We start from the raw sequence: 19,752 nt of genomic DNA, 5'->3' as shown, positions 1-19,752 counted from the left end.
CCCCTTCTCACAGCACCCATGGCTGCCGTGGTTCAGTTCTGCTCTGAGGCTGTGGCCGCCGCCCCGGGGCCCCTCGGATGTGCGGCGGCCCCATGTGCCCTCGCGTCTGACGGGCCTCCCTTCTCTCGCAGGTACGCCATCCCGCCGGAGCACGGCAAGCGCCTGGAGCGGCTGGCCATTGGTATGTGTCTGCGCCCCCGGGCGGGTGGGGAGCTGGGCCCCAGGCGGGCAGGGGTGGGGGCAGGGGGTGGCAGCCCTGTGCTCCTGGGTCGCCCTCTCTGTGCGAGTTTCCATCTCTGGGTGTGGTGGGTGCTGGAAGCTGTCACTGTGATTTTCCATTTCCTTTCCCACTCATCATCAGATCTACCCCCCCCCCCGCCCCCGCTATGGGGCTGGTCACCTCGTGAATGACGCACAGGAGGCCATTGCTTTAAACTCGTTTTCTTCCGGGTTGTGAGCATGGAGCTGCCAGGTGTGACTGTGGGCTCCAGCAGGCCGGGGCGGGGTGGTGGCCGCGTTCTTCTGTCTCGCTCCCGGCGCCTGGCACTGTGTCACAGCCTCCTCTAGGCCTTACAGTCTGTGTTTGGTCTGGAAAAGCAGCAGTCTGGTGCGGGGCCCCTCGCCCATGCCCCGCAGCTGCGCGGTGACCGGCGGGCTGCTCGTGCGCGTGCGCCTGCTCCCGGACTCCTCCGCAGACGGCCCCTCCAGCAGCCCCTCCAGACCAGCCCCTTGGGGGCTTCTTGGGCTGACGGAATTTGTCAGAGAGGGTCCCGGGCTGTGTCTGCAGAGGGGGCACTGACCACTTGGGGTAAAGGCAGGTCCTCAGGTCATGGCATCCTTGGAGACAAGCCAGACACCCTACTGGGTGATGCTGAGGCCCCCGACCATCCTGACAGAGGGACTGGTGGGGTTCCTGCATTGCTCTGTTCTGACGGCAGGTGGCTGTAAGTGCCTGGGGCTACGTGAAGAGACCCTGCTGGCCCTAAGAGTCTGGCCCTCATTGGCCAAAAGCCCCCGGGCAGGCGGGGCAGTTGGGGATCTGGCCCTGATGTCTGGGAGCTGCCGGGACAGCGCAGGGGCCGTCTGATCACTCTGACCCTCTGGGTGGCAGTGGCAGGCGGCCTGACCCCTCCCTGCTGGCAGCCACGAAATCTAGAAGCCATCACTCAGCATTGGTGCAGTCTCCCTAACGACCTGCCACCGTCCTTTGTCCCTTCCTCATGCCTCCCCCAAGGAATGCCCACTGTGCTCTTCCCCTGCTGGTGTTGACTTTGGAGATGGAAATGGTGGAGCTTTCTGGAAAATGGGGCTCCTATGCTAGTTGCCCATCTGTTCACCACATGCCTGCTACACACTGATTCTCCGAGGATGAGGACAGAGGGAAGCTTGTCAGAGAGTGGGGCCAGAGCCCCAGGCCCGGCTCGCCCAGCCTCGAGGCCGGCGGTGTTGTTATGTGGGAAACCCGGGCTCTGTCTTCACAGGCAGGGCTGAACCCCCATATCAGGACCATGCTTCTCACTGTAGAAATGCCACTTACAGTCCTAGCCAAGAGCGATTTCTCTTATTTATTAAGATCTAAAATAAAAACCAAATTAAAATGTTTTCCCGATGTATTTTTTAAAATATAAATTTAGAATACAAATATTAATTTTGAGATACAAGTTGAAAAGTATTTTTCCCCGTCGTTTTCTTTTCCTGTTGCTGTTATCCCAAATCACCAGTCAGAGGCTCCAAACGGCACAAGTTTCCCCGTCGTGCTGTGAACCCGAAATTGCTCTGAAAGAGCCCAGGTTAACCCCCAGGCTCATTCCTCGTGTCCAGAGGTCAGGGGCCCCACTGAACCCAGCGTGGGCTGGGCTGGCTTCTCCCGAGGCTCTAGTTCAGGCTTCTCGACCTGTTCCCTCCAGAGGCACCGGCTCTAGCCTGTGGCCCAGTCCTGTGGTCACATGGCCTCTGCTGCCTCACTTCCATGGAGACCCTGTGGTGACGCTGGGGCCCCCATCTCAGGGTCCTGCACTTAATCCCATCTGCGGACTGCCTGCCGCATGGAAGGGAACATAGTCCCGGGTTCTGGGGAGCAGGACGTGGCCATCTTGGGGGGGGGCCACTGTTGAGCTTCCCACCCCACCACAGCCACAGAAGAAAGTGCCACGGAGTGGTGTATGTGGGTGCCCTCTGGTGACCCCAGGGCTAGCGTCACCCCCCTTTGCCTGCTTCTCTGCATTTAGCGCCCCCTGGATTTTGCAGCTATAGCCACGCCTCGCGCACTCTTCCTCTCTGTGCCTTTTCTACCGGAAAAGAAGTGTTGCCTTTGGACGACCGAGAGTCGCCTAGAAAAGCTAGAACTGAGGTCCTTCAGGGCCGTGGCCGCTCTCCCTGGAGCTTGGCTTGCTCCCCACATCCTTCCTGCAGCCGAGGCCCTGCTGCCCCTGGGTCTGGCCTGGTTTGCTTTCTGGGCACGAGCAGGGCGCTCAGTGCCGGGGTTGGGAGAGGACGAGCCAGGGGCTGGAGGCCCCTGGGGGCCGCCCCATCGCTGTTTGTGACCAGCGTGGACTCTTGAAGTCAGTCCTCGGCAGGGGGGCCGGGGCCGTCTGCCCTGGGGGAGGGTGGGGAGCTGTGGTGCTGGCGGGAGGGCTGGCCTCCTGCTTCCCCTGCGTCCCTCCTCAGAGGGAGGATGGGAGAGGTTCTAGGGCAAGTGAGTCACTGCCCTCCTCCGTGTCCCTTCCAAACTTTTTGGGGGGCATGCGGCACAGACTCCATTATTGAGATGGATGGATTGAGTTTGCAATGAATATGGAAAATGAATAGCCAAGCTCCAAATGGGCTCGCGGGGAGAGTCGCGGAGCCCACGGAGAGAGCGTTAATGTGTCGGCGTGCGATTGGTGCTAATCACTTAAAATGTGCGCCTTTATTAGAGCTTTAATGAGAGCCACTTAAACTGTGCATTAAAAAGAGGGACTGCAGAGAGGCCGCGGGCCGGGCGGCAGGGGCCATAACTCTAATTGAAACGCTTTTAGCACCAAGGAAAGTTGCTGGATTCAGTAATCCCTCGCACTTTCTAGAACCTCGCAGTCACAGTCGTGTCCTTGCTGGCGGGCCTCCCAACCCCCACCCCCTCCCCCAGCGGGCGTGTGGGCAGGGCCCTGTGCTTACACACAGCACACGCACACATGCAAACGTGCCCTCTCTAGCTGGCCAGCCCCTGGGAGTGTGCTCTGGCCCGGAGGCTGGGGGCCCGTGGTCTGGGTCGGCTCCCGGGAGGGTCCCCGGGCGGGCTGTGTCCAGGGCCCGGTCCTGAAGGGAGCCCTCCCTGGCTGCCTCTCAGTGATGGTTCGGGTGAGGAGCCCAGCACCTTTGCGTGGAATCGCGGGGCTTTTCTTTAACCTTGAGACCTGCACATCGTTGTTGGGAGCTTTAGCCAACAAGCGACTGGGAAAGGTCCCTGAACTACGTTAGCCAAACACAGTTTCTGAGCAGATAGAGCCGATGGTCTGACTTCTGTACGTTCACGAAGCTTGATTTAAACGAGCTGTGTGGTCTGCACTGTGAGACAGAAAGCATCCCCGGATGTGAACTCGCATCTCGTGTGTCGCAGACGGTCAGCCGGGGTCAGGCTGCTCTGCTCCTTTCCCGCCACGCCGCGGGCCTCGGAGGGTCAGCCGAAAGCCGGAGCCTGCCTCTCTGGGGCCTGCACAGGGGCCTCTCATCCTCTTGGTTGCAGCCGTGGCTGTGTGGGGAGCATTGCCCATGGCTTCCCGGGTTGAGAGCGTCCGTCTTGGTGTCCTTTCTCCCGCTGCTGCACCGTTATGTTGGCTGAGCGACGGGGCACGTGCAGTGCGGCGGGTGTTGTGTGTGGGGTGCTCAGAGGGGGTGGCCTGTGCAGCTGTGCCCTGGCCCACACCCCATCTGTGACTTGGGGGCACACTCGGTTGCACAGATGGCCACGGCCCCTCCTGGCTCTGGGCTCACTCACCGGAGGCCCGAGGGCTGCCGTCGCTGCCGCCAGCCGAGCACACGGCTTCGGGCAGGCTCCTGTGTGCTTTGTTCCCTGGGGGCCACACGGCTCCATGCTCCGTGCCTGATGGGAGGCGAACGCTGCCCACAGTAGGCCTGCTCAGCTGCGCCCACCCTACTGATGCCCGTCTTTTCTGCTCCAGGGTTCTTCCCCGGAAGCTCCCAGGGCTGTGATGCTTTCCTGCGGCACAAGATGACCCTCATCTCGCCCATCATCCTCAAGAAGTACGGCATCCCGTTCAGCCGGGTACGTAGGGGCAGCCAGGGCCCCGGTTCAGGGGACCACCCATGTCCCGGAAGCCTGGCTTCTTAAGCCCATAGAAGGTTCTAGAAGAACACTGGCAAGCCAGGGAAGGGCACGTTGGCTGGGCAGTCAGCCTTCAGCTCTGCTGTGGTGGGGGGTGAGGATGGAAGAGGGGAGAGTCGGGTGGGGTCTTGCCTTACGTAACTCCCACCCCCTCCCACACTCAGTCCCCTGCCCAGTGCGGCTGCTGGCCGCCTGCCCTGCAGGGTCCTACAGGGCTGGGATTGCAGTGGGGGGACAGCTCCCACAGACTTCCTGGGAAGCCACAGGACCACTGGGCAGTGCCCGTGACCCCCACTCTTTGCCCTGCTCTCTGGCCGCACCCCATGGCCCACTGCAGATGTCCTTTGCGAGAGTAAATACCTGTTTGGAAAAGAAATCTGTGGTCCTCCCGCAGTGTGAAGACTGCTAACTCATTCAGTTTACTGCCCCGGGGGGTGCTCCGCTTGTCCTCCGCAAAGGCTGTGATGAATGAGGCCTGAAGCTGGGGAGTTGGGGTGGGGAGGTGGGCAGCGGTGGAAGGCCAGCTCCCAGACCTGGGCCTTCGTCAGAGGCTCTGCCCCGGAGTGGGGCTCACCCACTCTCCGCTTCAGACAGTCCCTTCCCTACAGATAAGCCTCCTGGATGGGAAGGTCTAGGCCAGCATCCCCAGGTTGGTCTGGACCAGAGGGATTTGTTCGGAACCTTCCGGAGAGGCCGGAGCAGACTCTGGTCTGGGTAGCGGAGGCAGGTCGGGAGAGGAGGCCCTTCCTGGGACTCTGGTTCCCGCAGGTCTCCCTACAGGAGCATTTGTTGGGCACGGGAGCAAGTTCTGTAACCAGACCCTCACGCCCACCCTTGCTGGGAGTGTCAGTGGATTGGAAATTGCTTCTGACATTTCAGTCACATCGTCCACAGCATTAGCGTGCAGATTGGGGGTTCGCTCTAGCCGTTGGGCTCGTCTGTCAGGGAGCGGCACGTGGTCTGAGAAACGCAGGTTTCTCTGCCTCCCTCTCCTCCCCTCGGCCCCTGATTTGAACACCACCAGTTACCAGGAACCTCACAGACAGACCCAGCATTGCTCCCAGAAGTGAAAAGTACTTGCTTTCCTGTGGGTTGTGGAGAACATTCTCACGGGTGCTGCTTCCCAGGAGAGAGAGGCCCGTCCGAGGAGCCGGCGGGCGGGCACCCTCCCCTCCGCTGCGGCACCATCTGCCTGGCACTGCGCTTGGTGCACGAGATGCCTGAACGTCCCTTGAAGGCGGTGGCCTCCTGGCCTGGGTCAGCTGGCTCTCAGAGGCTGGGCTCCCCCCACCAGCCCGGCCCCCAACGGTCCACAGGCCTGCAGGACGGAGGCCGAGGCCAGCCCAGCAGGGACCAGTGTCAGGCTCCAGATGAATGTCCAGACTGGGTCCGCAGGGGTCCCCTTATCGGAATTCCTGGCGGCCGGGGGCGGGGAGTGACTCCTGCGCTCCCCTTATAAATCTTTGTAATGGTGTTTACTTCTAGAAGAAAAAGCAGATCAATAGCAGAGCTTTTTAATAATTAAAAGTGTGTATTTCCGTAATCTGCCACGGACTTCCTCATTTATCCTGCTGGAGCACGGGGAGGCAGCGGCGCTCAGGCTTTCCTCCGTGACCAGGGTCTCCCGCTGGCCGTCCCTGCGCTGCTTCTGACTTCACTGCGCGGCCTAGCCGTCGTCCCAAGCGCCTTCTGATTTCCAGCGGGGATCGTGTTGGTGGCGGTGACACGGAGGACAGACACCGGGACTCGAGACGAAGCCACCAGGGTGTCGGTTTTGTGACCGAATCTTGCCGGCCTTCCTGAGCACTTTACTTCTAGGCCTTGGTTTAGGGAGTGACCGTCCGGGAGAGGGAGGCCCCTGCGGGGACCCCCGTAGGGCACGCCTGCCTGCGAGGCTCCCTGCTCATGCCTGTGCCCTGCGTGGGGAGGGGAGCAGGCAGGCCGGCTTGGCGGGAGAGCAAGATGATGCTATCCAAGGTCAGCTCAGAAAGGATAAGAAAATCAGTAATTATGTTTTCAAAGAAAAAAAAAATTCCTACATTTTAATTGTATTAGCCACTCATTTCATACAGCCCTACGGCGGGAGCCGGCCCAGAGAATCCTTGCTGGGCCCAGGGCGGTGTGCGGGGGCGTTGCTGGGGCCTCGGGGACACTGAGTGTTCTCTCCCCACCCCCCACTCACCATCTCCTGCCATGCGTGGGCTTCACCCCCCCCATGCCTGTCACTTGGACAGTAATTTAAAAATATAGCTTAATGCACACTGACTTCCCTTGATTGGTGCAATTCATTACTTGAAAAGAAAAATATCTTCGTGTTCTTAAGGACTGGCTTTCCTCCAGGCTGTGTCAGTTTTGATTGATTTTTGACTCCGTGGTTGGCTTTGGGATGTCTCCCACCCCCCCACCCCCACAGGGTCTGACTTCTTGTTGGTTACGTAAATGAATCCAGCCGCTGCTGCTCATCTCTCTGGAGAAATAAATACAGATTAGCGAGCCTGAGAAGTCATACGGAGCTACGCCAGAAAGACGAGCAACTTGATTAAGTAGGCGCAAAAGGAGATACTTGGCGAAAGGACGTTTTAGGCACCTGTAGGCGTCAGAGAAGGGCAGTCGAGACCACGAGGAGATACCGGAGCCCACCCGGAGGGACCCCACCCACCCCCCGAACACTGGCCAGGAGGAAAGTTGATGGGTTCTCCCCACTGCGACCGGGGTGGAGGCTGCATGGGGGGCCACCGTGGAAAACCACCGGGCAGGTTCTCGGAAACCCAGACGAGCCACTGCCAGGAGGCCCCGCAGGAACGCAGGCATGCGTGTCTGTGGGGAGAATGGCCCCACCGCGTTCTTGAACCCTCACCACAGCCCCACTCCAGAAACAGCCGGTGGTCTGTCGGCAGGAGGACGGGGAAGTGCTCAGCAGCATACCCGCACAATGGGGTTCCCTTTAGGAACCAGAAGGGACAGAGGACCTGGAAGTCGCACCAAGGGACAGAGGCAGACACAAGACCACAGTCTGCACAAAGCCGTTCGATGAAACCCGAGAAACGAACTCCTCAGGGACGGAGGCCTGTCTCATGGCGGGGGGATTGCTGGGTGGGGGGCTGCCCACGGTGGTCTGTTCCTCTACGGGACACTGGTTACTCCCAGTCCCGGAAAACAAGAGAGTCACTCCCATGCCAGCAGCTGCGGTTTCCGCATCTGTGGATCGGACCTCCGGCCTCACCTCTTGTGTTCTGGGACAGGGACCACCGTTAATTGTCATCCCTCTTTCGGATCCAGTGTCTTCTGGAGTGCTTGGGTGATGGGCTCAGTGCCACCCTGGGGGGAAGGGGGTGGGGGGAAAGGAGGAGGAGGGGACCCAGGGGGGTCGCCACCTTTATCTCCAGGCCTTGGGGCGAAGGTTATAGACACTTCCCTCTGGGGTCCTTGTGGGCCTTCTCCCCCGTCACTCACACCCGGCTCCTTGGTTTGGGTTCTTGTCTCAGAGGCTGAATCAGGCCGCTTGAGCAGCTCCGGAACCATCAGCTCACGTGGCAGAGCTCCCTGCCTTGACATTGTGTCCTGCTAACGCACTGTTTCTCCGGCCTCTCTGACCTCAGTGGGGGAGCCGCGAGGTAGCCTCTGCTCCTGACTCTGGGCCTCGCCCCTCGCCTGCTGGCCGGGCTCACCTGTTGGCCTTTCCCTCCCCAGATCACACAGGAGGCCGGGGAGTTCATGATCACGTTTCCCTACGGCTACCATGCCGGATTCAATCACGGCTTCAACTGTGCAGAATCTACCAACTTCGCCACTCTGCGGTGGATTGATTACGGCAAGGTGGCCACTCAGGTGAGTGCCGGCGGAACCGCTGGAAGGGTCCCTATGGGGCTTGGCCACTGCCAGCCCGCCCCTCGGTCCTGGGCCTGCGTGGCCTCTGCTTAGACCCGGCGGGGGGCCTGGTCTCTCCACCAGCGTCTGATTCTGGGATCCTCAGTGAACTCATCCCCAGGACGTTCCTCACCCGGAACTAGCCAGGAGGAGGCACAGAGCCTGTGACCTGCGGCTGGGGACTGACCTTCCCCACCAGACCCTGCTCTCTGGGCCCGAGGGCTTCCTGGTGTCTGGTTTGTCCGTGGAGATCACTGGCGGACAAGAGGACTCCTCTGGTTCTTTTCCTGGGAATTTGTTGTTCCTATTCTCAGAGGGCCTCACTTTGAGGCAGTGAGAAGGGGTTGTCAGTGGGAACAGGCTTGCACCAGGGGCCTTCCTCCCATTACTGCCACTGCAGCCCTGGGCCCCTGTCACAGCCTTCCCAGAAGGTGACGCGCTCCTCCTGTCAGACTGGCTCAGGCTTTGGCCCAGGGTTTCAGCCCATGGCCTCTCTCTACTGCAGATAGGTCCAGTTACGGGTGTCTCTCTGGTGCTGGGGCGCGTGGAACAGGAATACTCCCTCCAGCCGGGCCAGCGTGATGTGAAAACGGGGTGCTTCCTGCCAGCCTCCCAAGTTGGAGCCTGGGGGTTCCTCCGAGGAATCGTTTGGCCAGTTCTGAGTCAGCGCCCAGGACCAGGGCAGTCGGAGGGTTTCTTGCAAGACCCAGCAGCGGTGACCCCCATGGGGCTCAGCACGGAGGCTGCTGGCCACGTGTGGGGTCATGGCCTTGAGCCGTGGGTGTAACACACGCCACGTCCGAGGCTCGGTGCGTCACCAGGGACATGAAATATCGCCACAGATAAGTGGTTCGTGCGGGTTATGTAGCCAATGTGTTTGCATAGTTCGGGTTAAACCAAATATGTCATTAAAGTGAGCATCTCCTGTTTGTTTTCTCATTTCGAGCGTGGAGACAGGACTGAAACCCACGCGGCTGGCTTGCGTCCTGCCGCTGGTGGGCAGCGTGGGTCTGGACGGAGGGGCTCACCTCTTATGTTTCTAACTACCCAGTTCTCCAGCTTCGCTGTGTCAGCACAGTTCAGAACAGGAACCAGGCTTTGCAGGGCAGAGACTGGAGAGGCACTCGGGGGTGGGAGTGCTAGGGTTCTTCTCCGGGGGGCCGTCTTTGGCAGAGACGCCAGGCTCCGCTGAAAGAGAAGGGGCGGGACACCAGAACTTTTTCTTTGGACCTAAAGGAACGATGGGTTATCCCAGAGTGTGTGGTTTTGTTCACGTGACCGTGGGGGCACTGGGGACGGTGAGACAGCGTGCAGAGAATTCCACGGGGCCCGGGTGCGCGCCTAGGGCCCCGGCCGCGGTGGGAGCTGCGATTGAGTCATAAGCTCTGGACAGGATCGCAGGCTTGTCCTGGAGGTGCCGTCGGCGCCGGAACTGCACTGGGGCCGGCAGGGACTGCCCAGATAGTAAAAGCAATTTGGGGTTCAGCCATGTGTTCACAAACAAGTGACATTTGGGAAGTGCTGCCTTAGATTGGGCCTCCGCGCTTACATCGCCGGGCGGCGTAGCGTGAAATTACAGCGCGAGTGGCGTGCAGTGCTCCGCGCCAGCCGGGTCTGGGCCCGTGGCCAGGCCCCGTGCCGGGCTACCTCGCAGAGCCACCCCAGCCGCCCCGACCCCCGGGGCAGGAAGGCACGGGGTTCAGCCGGAGTGACCGTTGGCCATGGGGCATCCGTCCGTGCAGTCCTGGAGGGCAGCCCACAGGCTTTTCGGTGGTGGGACGGGGCTATGATCTCTGCCTCTCGCTAGCACTGCTGCCTCATAAGCCATCCAGGCCGGAGACGCAGTGAAGGTGCCTGGCCTCGCGTATGACAGCTGAGGCGTGTCAGAGGCAGGCCCTGGGAGGGGCAGGGAGTTGGTTGAGGTCGGGTAATTCTCAGGGACCTGCGGGGTCCTTGGCTGTGTGTTAGGGCCAGTGGGGTTGGAGAGGATCCCAGGACGCTTTACCTGAGCAAGGGCTTCTCTCCGCTGGCCCCCGCTGCCCACCCCCATCTGTGCCGGGGCTACTTCCTCCGCACACCTTCCTCAGGACCCAGGGAGAGTGTTTCTGCTTTCCAGGTTTTTTAATTTATTTTTTACATTTGTTTATTTGAGAGAGTACCAGCATGGGGGAGGGTCAGAGGGTGAAGCAGGCGCCCAACATGGGACTCGATCCCAGGACCCCAGGATCATGACCTGAGCCGAATGCAGATGCATAACCGACTGAGCCACCCAGGTGCCCCAACCACTTTCCAGATCTTAGAGACTTTCAGCTTGGTTCTTCACCGTCTTCAGGCTCTCAGGAAGACCCCCCCCCCCCGCCTCACTGTGCCCCTTGTCCCTTTTCCGGTCACACTCCCTCTGGGCTGGCCCATTGTTGCCAAATTCTTGCACTTGGCCGGCCTCCGAGTTCCAGGTGTTCTTTGTCCTTCTAGAGCAGGGTCAGCAAACGGGGGCCCACAGGCCACGTTTGACAGGCTGTCTTCGTGTGGTCCACAATCTGAGAATGATTTTTTTTTATAAAGATTTTATTTATTTATTTGACAGAGATCACAAGCAGGCGGAGAGGCAGGCAGAGAGAGAGGGGGAGAAGCAGGCTTCTCGCTGAGCAGAGAGTCCGATACGGGGCTCGATCCCATGACCTTGAGATCATGACCTGAGCCAAAGGCAGAGGCTTTAACCCGCTGAGCCACCCAGGCGCCCCCTGAGAATGATTTTTATATTTTTAAAGAGTTGTGCAAAAAAATCCCAAGAAGAACATGCAACATGTCACTTAAAATGAAACTCAGAGTTCTTGTTCATAAATAAAGTTTTATTGGCACACGGCCATACCCGTTCATTGACAAGGTGTCTTTGCATTCTCCTGCAGCAGCGGACTTGGGTAGCTGTTCCAGAGACCGCCTGGCCTGCAGAACTGAACATAGTTGTGTTTTTGTCGTGGCAGGGAAAGTGGGCTGCCGCTGGCCTGGAGGACCGATGGCATGGGCAGGCTCAGGTTAGGCCAGTCAGGGCCGACCGGTTGCCTCTAGCATGCCTTCCCAGCCCCCAGGGTCTCTGGTATCAGAGGGTCTGCTCTCTCAAGCATAGTCCCCGGTCCTGACCGCCACGCCCAGCACCATGGCTGCTGCCTCCAGAGCCTCTGGGTGGGCCTGTGAGGGTGCTGGTGGCCGAGGTTGATCAGCAGGCCTGGCCAGATGGCCATTGTGCCACTGCCATTCACCTGTAGACTTCCCACCCGGGAGTAGGGGGCTCAGGCCCCGGGTGGCGGTCTCCCCTGTGGGCCAGAGGAAGCCGCCCGGCTACAGCCTCTTGCCAGAGCCCTCAAGAGGGCTCTCCTCGGGGCCTCTCACCCAGGGTCTGCTCTCTGGCTTGGCCTTCCCTTGGCAGTATTTACACCGTAGCACCCCTGCCCTCGCAGCCGGTGCAAGGCTGAGCCGCCCTGGTTTCCCTGCTGAGCTGACGTGTGTTCTGGTGTTTGCTTTCTTCCGTGGTTCTCCTTTCTGAACCGCTTCGCTGGCGCTCACCTTCGTGAGCCGTCGGTGTGACACCACTGCCCGGACCCTCCCAGGCCTGCACTGAGGTGGGACGGGCAGGAAGACGCTGCCTCTTTCCTTGTCCCAGACTCCTGCCACAGTTTCTGCATCGCACAGCCCTGTCACCGGGGCACAGCAGCAGATGAAAACCCTTGCTTCCCGAGCTGTCAGTCTCCTGGGCGCAGCCCTGGGCCTCCATCTGGAGCAGGGATGGATGGAGGGAGATCGCCCCCAGGGTGTTACATAATTAGGGAGAAGCCAGCTGGGGGATGGGGTGAGCAGAGACCGCTGAGTGCCCAAGGGTCAAGGCTGGGACTCCTAGGAGGGGGCAGTGATTACAGGGACATGGTGCGGGGGGAGGAACTTCCTGCCAGCGTCACCCCCCAGCAGGGGGGAGAGAGGGGCCCTGCAGTTTGAGTGACACACATGTAACCTCGCTCGACACGTGTGCGGGGTGGGGGGTGCGCTGGTGGATGTTAGCTCCGTGTGGTGCAGTTTGGTTCCTTAACACACGCTCTCGATACGTTTCTGTCTTTTTTATGCAGCTTCTTTTTTTTACGAGCAAGTGTAGCTCTTCAGGGGAGGGAGAAGTGATCATCCTTGCCCTTCCTGCTGGGGGTTTCCTCTGTGAATGCCCTGTAGCCCCCCTGAGGTGGAAGGTTCTGGCTGCTATTGGTAGGGTGGTTTTTTTGGTTTGTTTTAGAAACAGGAATGAAAAACCAAATGAGCCAGCAGGCTCAGACCGGGTCACTCCAGCCCGGCGTCCGTTCTCCCGCCACGCGGGGAGCAAGGGGAGCTCGGAGTCACGTGCAGACTCAGTCGCCTGAGCGCTGCTGAGCACCTTCTGTGTGCATAGGAAGCACCAGGAGTGAGCTGGGCCCACAGGGAGAGGGTGAGAGGTGGGGCGGGGTGCAGGGGCCCGGGGACCCTAGGAAGCTACAGGGCCTGGTGCAGAGCAGGTGTGGGGCCAGTGTAGCCCCAGGTCACTTGAGCTGCTGCTGCTTTGTTCTAAGCACAGGCTTTCCTCAGCTCCACCCCTCCTCAGAGCCCACACTCTTTCCTTTCCTGTGTCTCTCCCTCCCTCCCTCTCCCTGCTGCCAGGTGACCCTGAACTTTGTGACCTCTCGAGGGCAGGAGAGGTCAAGTAACCGCCAAGGTCATGGTGGCAGGGGCCCAGAACGTTCACACCCTGCCTGTTTCCCTCATCCTGCTGGGAGGCGGCTGCCCGTTGACAGTTCTGGAGCATACCTGTCCCAGTCCCACCCGGGGCTGTCTCTCCAGGCTGGCAGCCGCCTCCTGCGGGGGGGTCCAGGGCTAGACTGAGCTGGTGGGAGTTGCCTCCTGAGGCCTGTGTTCCATTTCCGAGAACAGAATTTCCTGTGCTCAAACGGGTGGTCTTTGTAGTGGGATTACAATCGGGGAGATCAGAGGGATGTGCCAGTTTTGCGCAGAGAAAGGAAACGTGCACGCACCACCCTTTCTTGGTGTGAACTTGAAGTCGCCCTACAAGGCTACACGCTCCGTTGGATTAGCTCTGCACAATCCCAGCTGCTTCTGTGGGGGGTGGCGCTGGGCAAAGCCGGACCAGGGGCTCTTTTCCTCATCTAGGTGGTGCCGACATCCCAGGCTCCTTCACAAGGCAGGTGCGGAAGTTGACGGCGGATTAAACAGAGCGAGAGAGAATTAAAGCCCCATTTGCTGGGCCAGGAGCCCGGGTGCACTTAACTGATTTTCTGCCGGCTGTCTGGGCCGCCGCCTGCCGAGAGCTTTGCTTCCCTGGGAACTTATCACCACCACCACCACCACCACCACCACCACCGCGCCCCGCCCCCGACCCCAGAGGCATCTGGCCGGGAGGGGCCTTCTGCCAAGTGTGGAAGAGGGGAGAGGGCCCTTGGCCCCCCAGATGCCAGGCATATCGGGTGAGGCCCACTGGCCTTTGTTCCTGTAAAATGGGAACCGAATTGTTCAGATCGTGTGCCTTCTGTTTTGGGAAGCGATGATCCAGGAGCCCAAGTGGAGGTGGCAGCAGGCGGGGAGCCGCAACCCAACCGGGCTGGAGGTCCGGCCGTGCACCTGCCCCCGCGCCTCGCCGGGCTTGTGATTTACGGTGCTCAGCAGCCAGGTGCTTGGGGCTCGCGGCAAATTGCTGTGTGAAGTGTGTTTGCCCCTCACTCCTTCCCTGGAGCTGCCTGTCGCTCTGTCCTTTGCCGTGCCGGCGGGTCATCACGGCCACACAGTAGCTCCGGAGGGCCCCCAGCCCTGTCGGCCTTCCCGTGGATTCCACCGCATGTGGTGTCCTCCTCTCTGGCCTTTGTAAGTGTCGTGGGAGCGCTCGTGTAGGCGCCTGCCACCGAGCACCTAGTGCCGGCTTCATATTATCACGCTCGCCGTTGCCGTCTGTGCGGGATGGGAGGTGGGAGCGCCCGGGCTGCAGACGGGCAGGACCATCCGGGCCGTCCTGGTGGGCAGGGTCACACCTGTGGGCCCCAGAGAGGACAGCAACACGTGGAGGAGGCTTCCTTCATGGAGAAAGGGGAGGAGGGTGATGCTGGAGCCGGGGCCTCCTGGGGGCTGCATCGGGCTGAGTCCAAGGCCAGGGACCTTGGCCGCCTGGCTGGCTGTGGGATCTGCAGGGGGGAGGTGGTGGGGGCAGCCCGCAGTCAAGGGCTGAGGGGAGCCCTGGGAGCCGTGCGCCTAATTGTTTTGTTTATGAAGCACTTCTGAGAGCTTCCAGTGGATTTCCTAATGAACTGGTTTGTTCTGTCTCTCGCTGCAGCGCTGGTAATTACCGCAGAAACGGGGGGTCGCAGCGTCTGTGAGCCATCACAAGTGCATGTGGGCTCCTCGGCTGGGTTTCTGCCCCCGTTGGGGGTGTTTAACGCTTTATGGGCCCAAGTGCCTGCTGGTCCGATTGTTCTGGGAAGAGGCCCGTTGGTCGCTGGCCATGCCGGACGTCTGCTCTGGTGCTGCTGGGAGGAGGGTGGCATGCGGCTTTGGACCTGGCGCTCTGCAGCAGTCGCTCCACTGTTGGAGCTCCCGGCGGGGGCTGTCTGGCGCTCAGATGGCTGTGGGTCTTGCCGTGACGTGTCCACCTTCCCTGTGACTGGTTTTGGGCTCCAGGGTGTCCGTGCCCTCCGTGTCCCAGCACAGATAGAGCACAAGCGGCCGGTCGGGAATGCTCATTGGGAGTGGGGCCCAGAGTAGGGCATCTCGGCCTGGGGCCCCTCAGAGGTCTGAGTGCGTGCCCAGCAGATGCCGGATGGAGTGTGTGCAGCACCATGAACCCTCACTCCGTGCCCCCGCCCCTGCCCGATTTCCAGCAGAATGGAGTTGTCTTGTCCTCAGTGGGGTGCTTGGGGGGCTGGGGCGTCTGCTGGCTTTGTGCCCTCGCCAGGGTAGCCTGACTCTAGTTATTGCCTCTGCCAAATGGCCGTTCTGTGCTAGGGTGGTTGGTGACTGATACCGGGCATCGTCTGTGGTGTCCGTCCCTGCAGGTGAGCCCTGACAGTTCTCGTGGCAGGGAAGACACAGGGGGCGGAGCCTGTGAACAAGCGGAAACAATTGGTGGGAGGGGCCGGCTGCTAAGGGAAGGCTGAGTGGTTTTTTGAAAAATCACAATCCACATTTTAAAGAATGTGGACTGGCACCCATGACAGGGGGTAAAGAGAGCTGAACAAAAAGAACAGGAGCCCATCTTGTTCTCCAGAAACATGGAGGTTGTGGCTGTTAGCAGAGTCAGCTGAGGGAAGTGAAGTTAGGGGTTCATCCAAGCCATAATGGTATTAATTTTAGGGTATAGAGGATTCTTGGGCACATAGAAGATTGAAAACAACCTAAGAGCCCACACATGTGATGAACCATCTGGATGTTGGAATACTATACAGCCATGAAAAAGGGTGAGCGGCTCCTTGAGTTCTCAGGTGGGCCATTCCCCGAAAAGGTGTCCTGGAGAAAAGACGGGGTGTAAACAGTGGCTGTGGGCCATGACAGGAAAAGGCCATCTGTGTTTGTTGGTTTGTGGAGAACATTCTAGAAGGAGATACAGGCAGGGGGAGCAGCAGGTCCTCTGGATGGGCCCCTGCACTCCCTCTGGTCCTCCCAGGGCTGTACCCCGTGAAGTGTTGGTAGGCCCTGGAAGTCTCTTCTGAGCTCCGTCTGTGTGTGCCTTGGGGTCCCCCTGCATCTGGGGAGCAGCTGCTAGCAAGACGGGAGCTCTCATACTCCAGCGGGGTCCACCAGGTTCTGGAATTTGTTGGTATTTGGGTCCCACGTGTCAGTTGGGGGAGGTCAAGCTCTATGGAAGATGTGTGTTTGCTGCCCATGGACCCCCCCACCCTGAGCCTGATGGTGCGTAGCCCCTGGAAGCAGCCTTGAGAGGTCTTGTTTGAAGTCCAGCCCACAGAGCGCCATCCAGGCTTGGAGGCAGAGGGGGGCGCTGCCCCCAGCTGGGCCAGGGCTCCCAAAGCCGAGGAGCCATGGTGGCCTCGAGGTCCGGTAGGCCAGGCCACGGAGGTGTGAGTGGCGGGGTCAGCTGGGGGAGCTCAGCGCCTGGGAGGGCTCTCCTTTTGCTGCATGGTGTTCAAGGAAGGTCTGGCTTTCGGTGTTTTTTATCTTGCTTTACAAGAGTGCCCTGTTTTATATGTTTTTGGTCATTTTGTGGGGGCTTGTGATGGCTGGGAAAGGGTAGTTCCTCAGAAGTTGAGAACAAAGCGCCAGACCTACCAGTCAGACGCAGAGAAACACTTGTGTTGCCTTCCTGTCTCCTGCTGGATGAGCAGCACGGGGAGGGGCTGGAGAATTAGGAGGCAGGGGTCTTGTTTTACGATTGGAAACGCGCCGACGCTGACTGATCTGCCAGCCGCTGGCTGGGAGCTTTGCCTGCATGATCTCATTTAAAACCCTCGACAGCATGAGGCTGGTCCCCTTCCCCTAGAAAGGTTTATCATAATGACTTCCCACATCCCCTCCCATCCCTGTCCCCGTAGGCAAGGCTTGGCGCCACCCTCCCGAGGAAAATGGGGGGGGCGCATTTCTGAGCCTGTGGGTTGAAGCTTTCTTTGCATTTAGCAAAAATGCTTGCGGAGGAGACCCCGGATCCACGGGACAGACGCCAGTGTGCTCAGTGGCTGGATGAGTCCTGGGCGGTGATGGGGAGCAGGGGGGCTCGTGGGGCGCCCAATCTCAGAGGAGCCACGGATCTGTGGCCGCCCGCCCCCTGCTGACTGGGACCCGAGGCGGCCCTCGTGTGGTTGGAGCATCCCGTGAGCAGTGCTTCTCACAGTGAGGGCCACGGGAAGCTGATCAAGGAGATCCTCCAAGATGTATTGGGCGTTAATACTGATTCCTATGAAAAACTTGAATTTTTTGTTTGGTTTGGGGTTTTTTGCTTTTTTTTTTTTTTAAGATTTTATTTATTTTTTTGATAGAGATCACAAGTAGGCAGAGAGGAAGGCGGGGAGGGGGAAGCAGGCTCCCTCCCTGTTGAGCAGAGAGCTCGATGCGGGACTCGATTCCAGGATCCTGAGAACATGACCTGAGCTGAAGGCAGAGGCTTAACCCTCTGAGTCACCCAGGCGCCCGTGGTTTTTTTTTTTGCTTTAAAGCCTAGGGAGGGAGAGGTTGAGTTGAGCGGCAGCCCTCGGTCTTCGTCCTGCAGGGGGGCCCTTGTGGAAGTAAGGGTCTCGCGTTGGTGGTCTGGGAGTCCCTGCTGCCAGGTATCCTGAGTGCTGGGAGCCCACGTGCTGGTCCGACTCCGTGCGCCCTCTGAGCCTGCCCTCTGCCCCCGGGGGCCCTGAGGGCCAGCCGCTCCGAGCCTGACGACATCCCAGTTTCTACTTTTTCATGCTTGGGAAAGAAGAAACCTATTTGTCTCTGCTTGGGGCCCCTGTTCTTGATAACCAGAGGCAAACCTCTACCCTACCCTGTTTTCTCATTCTCCTCGGTCTGAGTGGCAGGTCCTGGGAGACACATGCATGCATGTCGGGCTGTTTGATACGTCAGTCTTCCAATCTGCGGTGACAGGCTCTCTGCTCCCAGGTCGGCGCTCAGATTAGGCCCAGCGCCCCTCAACTCCACGGTCGTAGCTCTTGTCATTTGTCATCTGGAAGTGACATGAGTGCTTCTTGTTGAGCCTCTGGCTGGCGCTCTCAAGATCCCCGGCCTCTTGTGCAGTTCTGTGACAGGAGTGAGCCACTGGGGGTCACAGAGGCCTGGGCAGGTGTGACAGGAGGCTTGGCGTTGGGAGTGCCCCAACTGGGGAACGGCCTGGGCCTGGCTGGGTTTCTGCCCTGGCAGGCTCCTGCCCCCGCTGTCTCTCCTCTTCCCACCCTCTCCCTCCCCTCCCCTCTTGGCCTGTTGCCACCGGAGTCCTCAGGGCCTGGTGAGTGAGTTCCTGGGTGGGTGAGGAGGCGTCCTGCCGCTGGCCCGCCCCCAGCTGCCTGTCCGGTCAAAAGCCGCAGGACGTGAGCGGCAGCAGGATGAGGAGAGTGCGCCAGAGGGAGCAGGGGAGGGCTGCATGTGTCTCTTGTAGCCTGATGCCACCAAGGGCCGCTGCAGGGCAGGCCCAGCGTGCAACGACACCGCCTCCATTCAGCCCCGCCAGCGGAGAGCACAAAAAAATAGTATACACGTGGGAGAGGGGACCCTCTTGGAGCTCCGAGTCTGAGACCCTTTTGCTCTGGTTTTGTGTGGCTTTATAGGGGCCCAGTCTGATCTCAGTCCCTTTCCTTTTACTCACCCGCAAGCTTAGGAAGTCACGGGCCCTTTCCGCCCGCACACCCTCCAGGCCAGACAGCGCGGGGATCTGCTGTGCGGGCCATCGGTCAGGGAAGCTGCGCCTGGGACTCCCCCGGGACGTATTCCTCGGCTGTGGACAGAGTGTAACCCCTTGTGGGTGTAGCATCGTGGGACTGACTCAGGAAGAAGAGGGCGCCGCCACACACCCACCCCATGGCGGAGAGGAGGACACCCCCCACCACGCAGGGCCGTTTGCCTTTTCCTCTTCTGCTGGAGGTGCAGGTGCAGGGCTTCGAGTAAACCGGGTGCCCCGGGGCCTGACCCCGTCACTCCATAGGTGTCATTCCAGAGACCTCTGCTTGCGCTCCTCCGTGTGTGACTACCCGAGTTCGTAAAATCAGCAACACCAGGCGGTTCCGAGCAAGGAGTGGGAAATCAGTGGCTGAGAGCTAGGAGCCGGCGTCTCTGGTAGGAGGGGACCCAAAGCCCCCCGAGAGCATGGGGTTGGTCCTGTCCAGCCCCGGGTACCGTTTGAGGCTGGGTGTTGGCCCCAGCGTGGTAAAGGGCAGGTGGCCCAGGCCTCCTGAGGTCCTTTGGGGCTCCAGGAAACACCTTTTCGTGGAGAACGGCCAGCTCGGGCTGCAGGTACGGAGGACAGCTGGCCTCGGGTCCGGCCTCTGTGCAGCAGCTCTAGGTGCTTCCTGGCACTTGATGAGAGCTGGATTCTGGAAGCGGCCGGTGGGGGCGTGTGGCCGCTCAATCAAGAAGAGGACAGTGGGGGGTGTGCACAAGGATACCTGTCCCAGGCGCTCAGGCTGCTGCAACAAAGGACCTGGGTGGCTTGGAAACAGTAGGAGCACATCCCCCCACGGTTACGGGGCTGGACATCTGAGACGTGGGTGCCAGGGGGCTGGGTTCTGGTGCGAGCCCCCTGGCGCGTTGCAGAGAGCTGCCTGCCCGCCATGTCCTTGCGTGGAGCGGGGAGAGGACTTGGTTTCAGTGTATTTAGCTCCCGACATTCCCGTCTTCAAATGCAGGCACCTCAGGGGTTAGGGCCTTGACCTGGGGACGTGGGGGGCCACAGCCCAGTCCCCAGAGCGTCTATAGGGGCTCATACCGTTCAGCGGGGTCGGCCTGTGGCATGCACCCCGCTGAGGTCCTTAGGCCTCAGGCCACCCTGTGGAAATCATTCCCCTCCTCTGACCAAGGCTCACCAAACTTTCTGTGAACGTTCGTGAGTGTGCAGGCCATGTGGT

The 19,752-nt window shown here is 60.1% G+C and overlaps 1 protein-coding gene across 2 annotated transcripts in view; it reads left to right on the top strand.

Annotated features, from left to right (window-relative positions):
• The window catches only part of LOC111161727 (lysine demethylase 4B), a 98,445-nt gene that overhangs the window by 43,628 nt on the left and 35,065 nt on the right, over positions 1-19,752 (top strand). For both annotated transcript variants that reach the window (XM_022525606.1, XM_022525607.1), the window contains 3 exons: positions 132-181; positions 4,158-4,261; positions 8,012-8,149. In XM_022525606.1, coding sequence (XP_022381314.1) covers positions 132-181; positions 4,158-4,261; positions 8,012-8,149 — 292 coding nt within the window. The remainder of the gene's footprint in view (positions 1-131; positions 182-4,157; positions 4,262-8,011; positions 8,150-19,752) is intronic.

The sequence above is a fragment of the Enhydra lutris genome, unplaced genomic scaffold (genome assembly GCF_002288905.1).
Source record: "Enhydra lutris kenyoni isolate GAN:26980312 unplaced genomic scaffold, ASM228890v2 scaffoldscaffold86, whole genome shotgun sequence".
NCBI lineage: Eukaryota > Metazoa > Chordata > Mammalia > Carnivora > Mustelidae > Enhydra > Enhydra lutris.
Note: the sequence above shows the minus strand (reverse complement) of the source record. Positions and strands in the feature narration are given on the sequence as shown.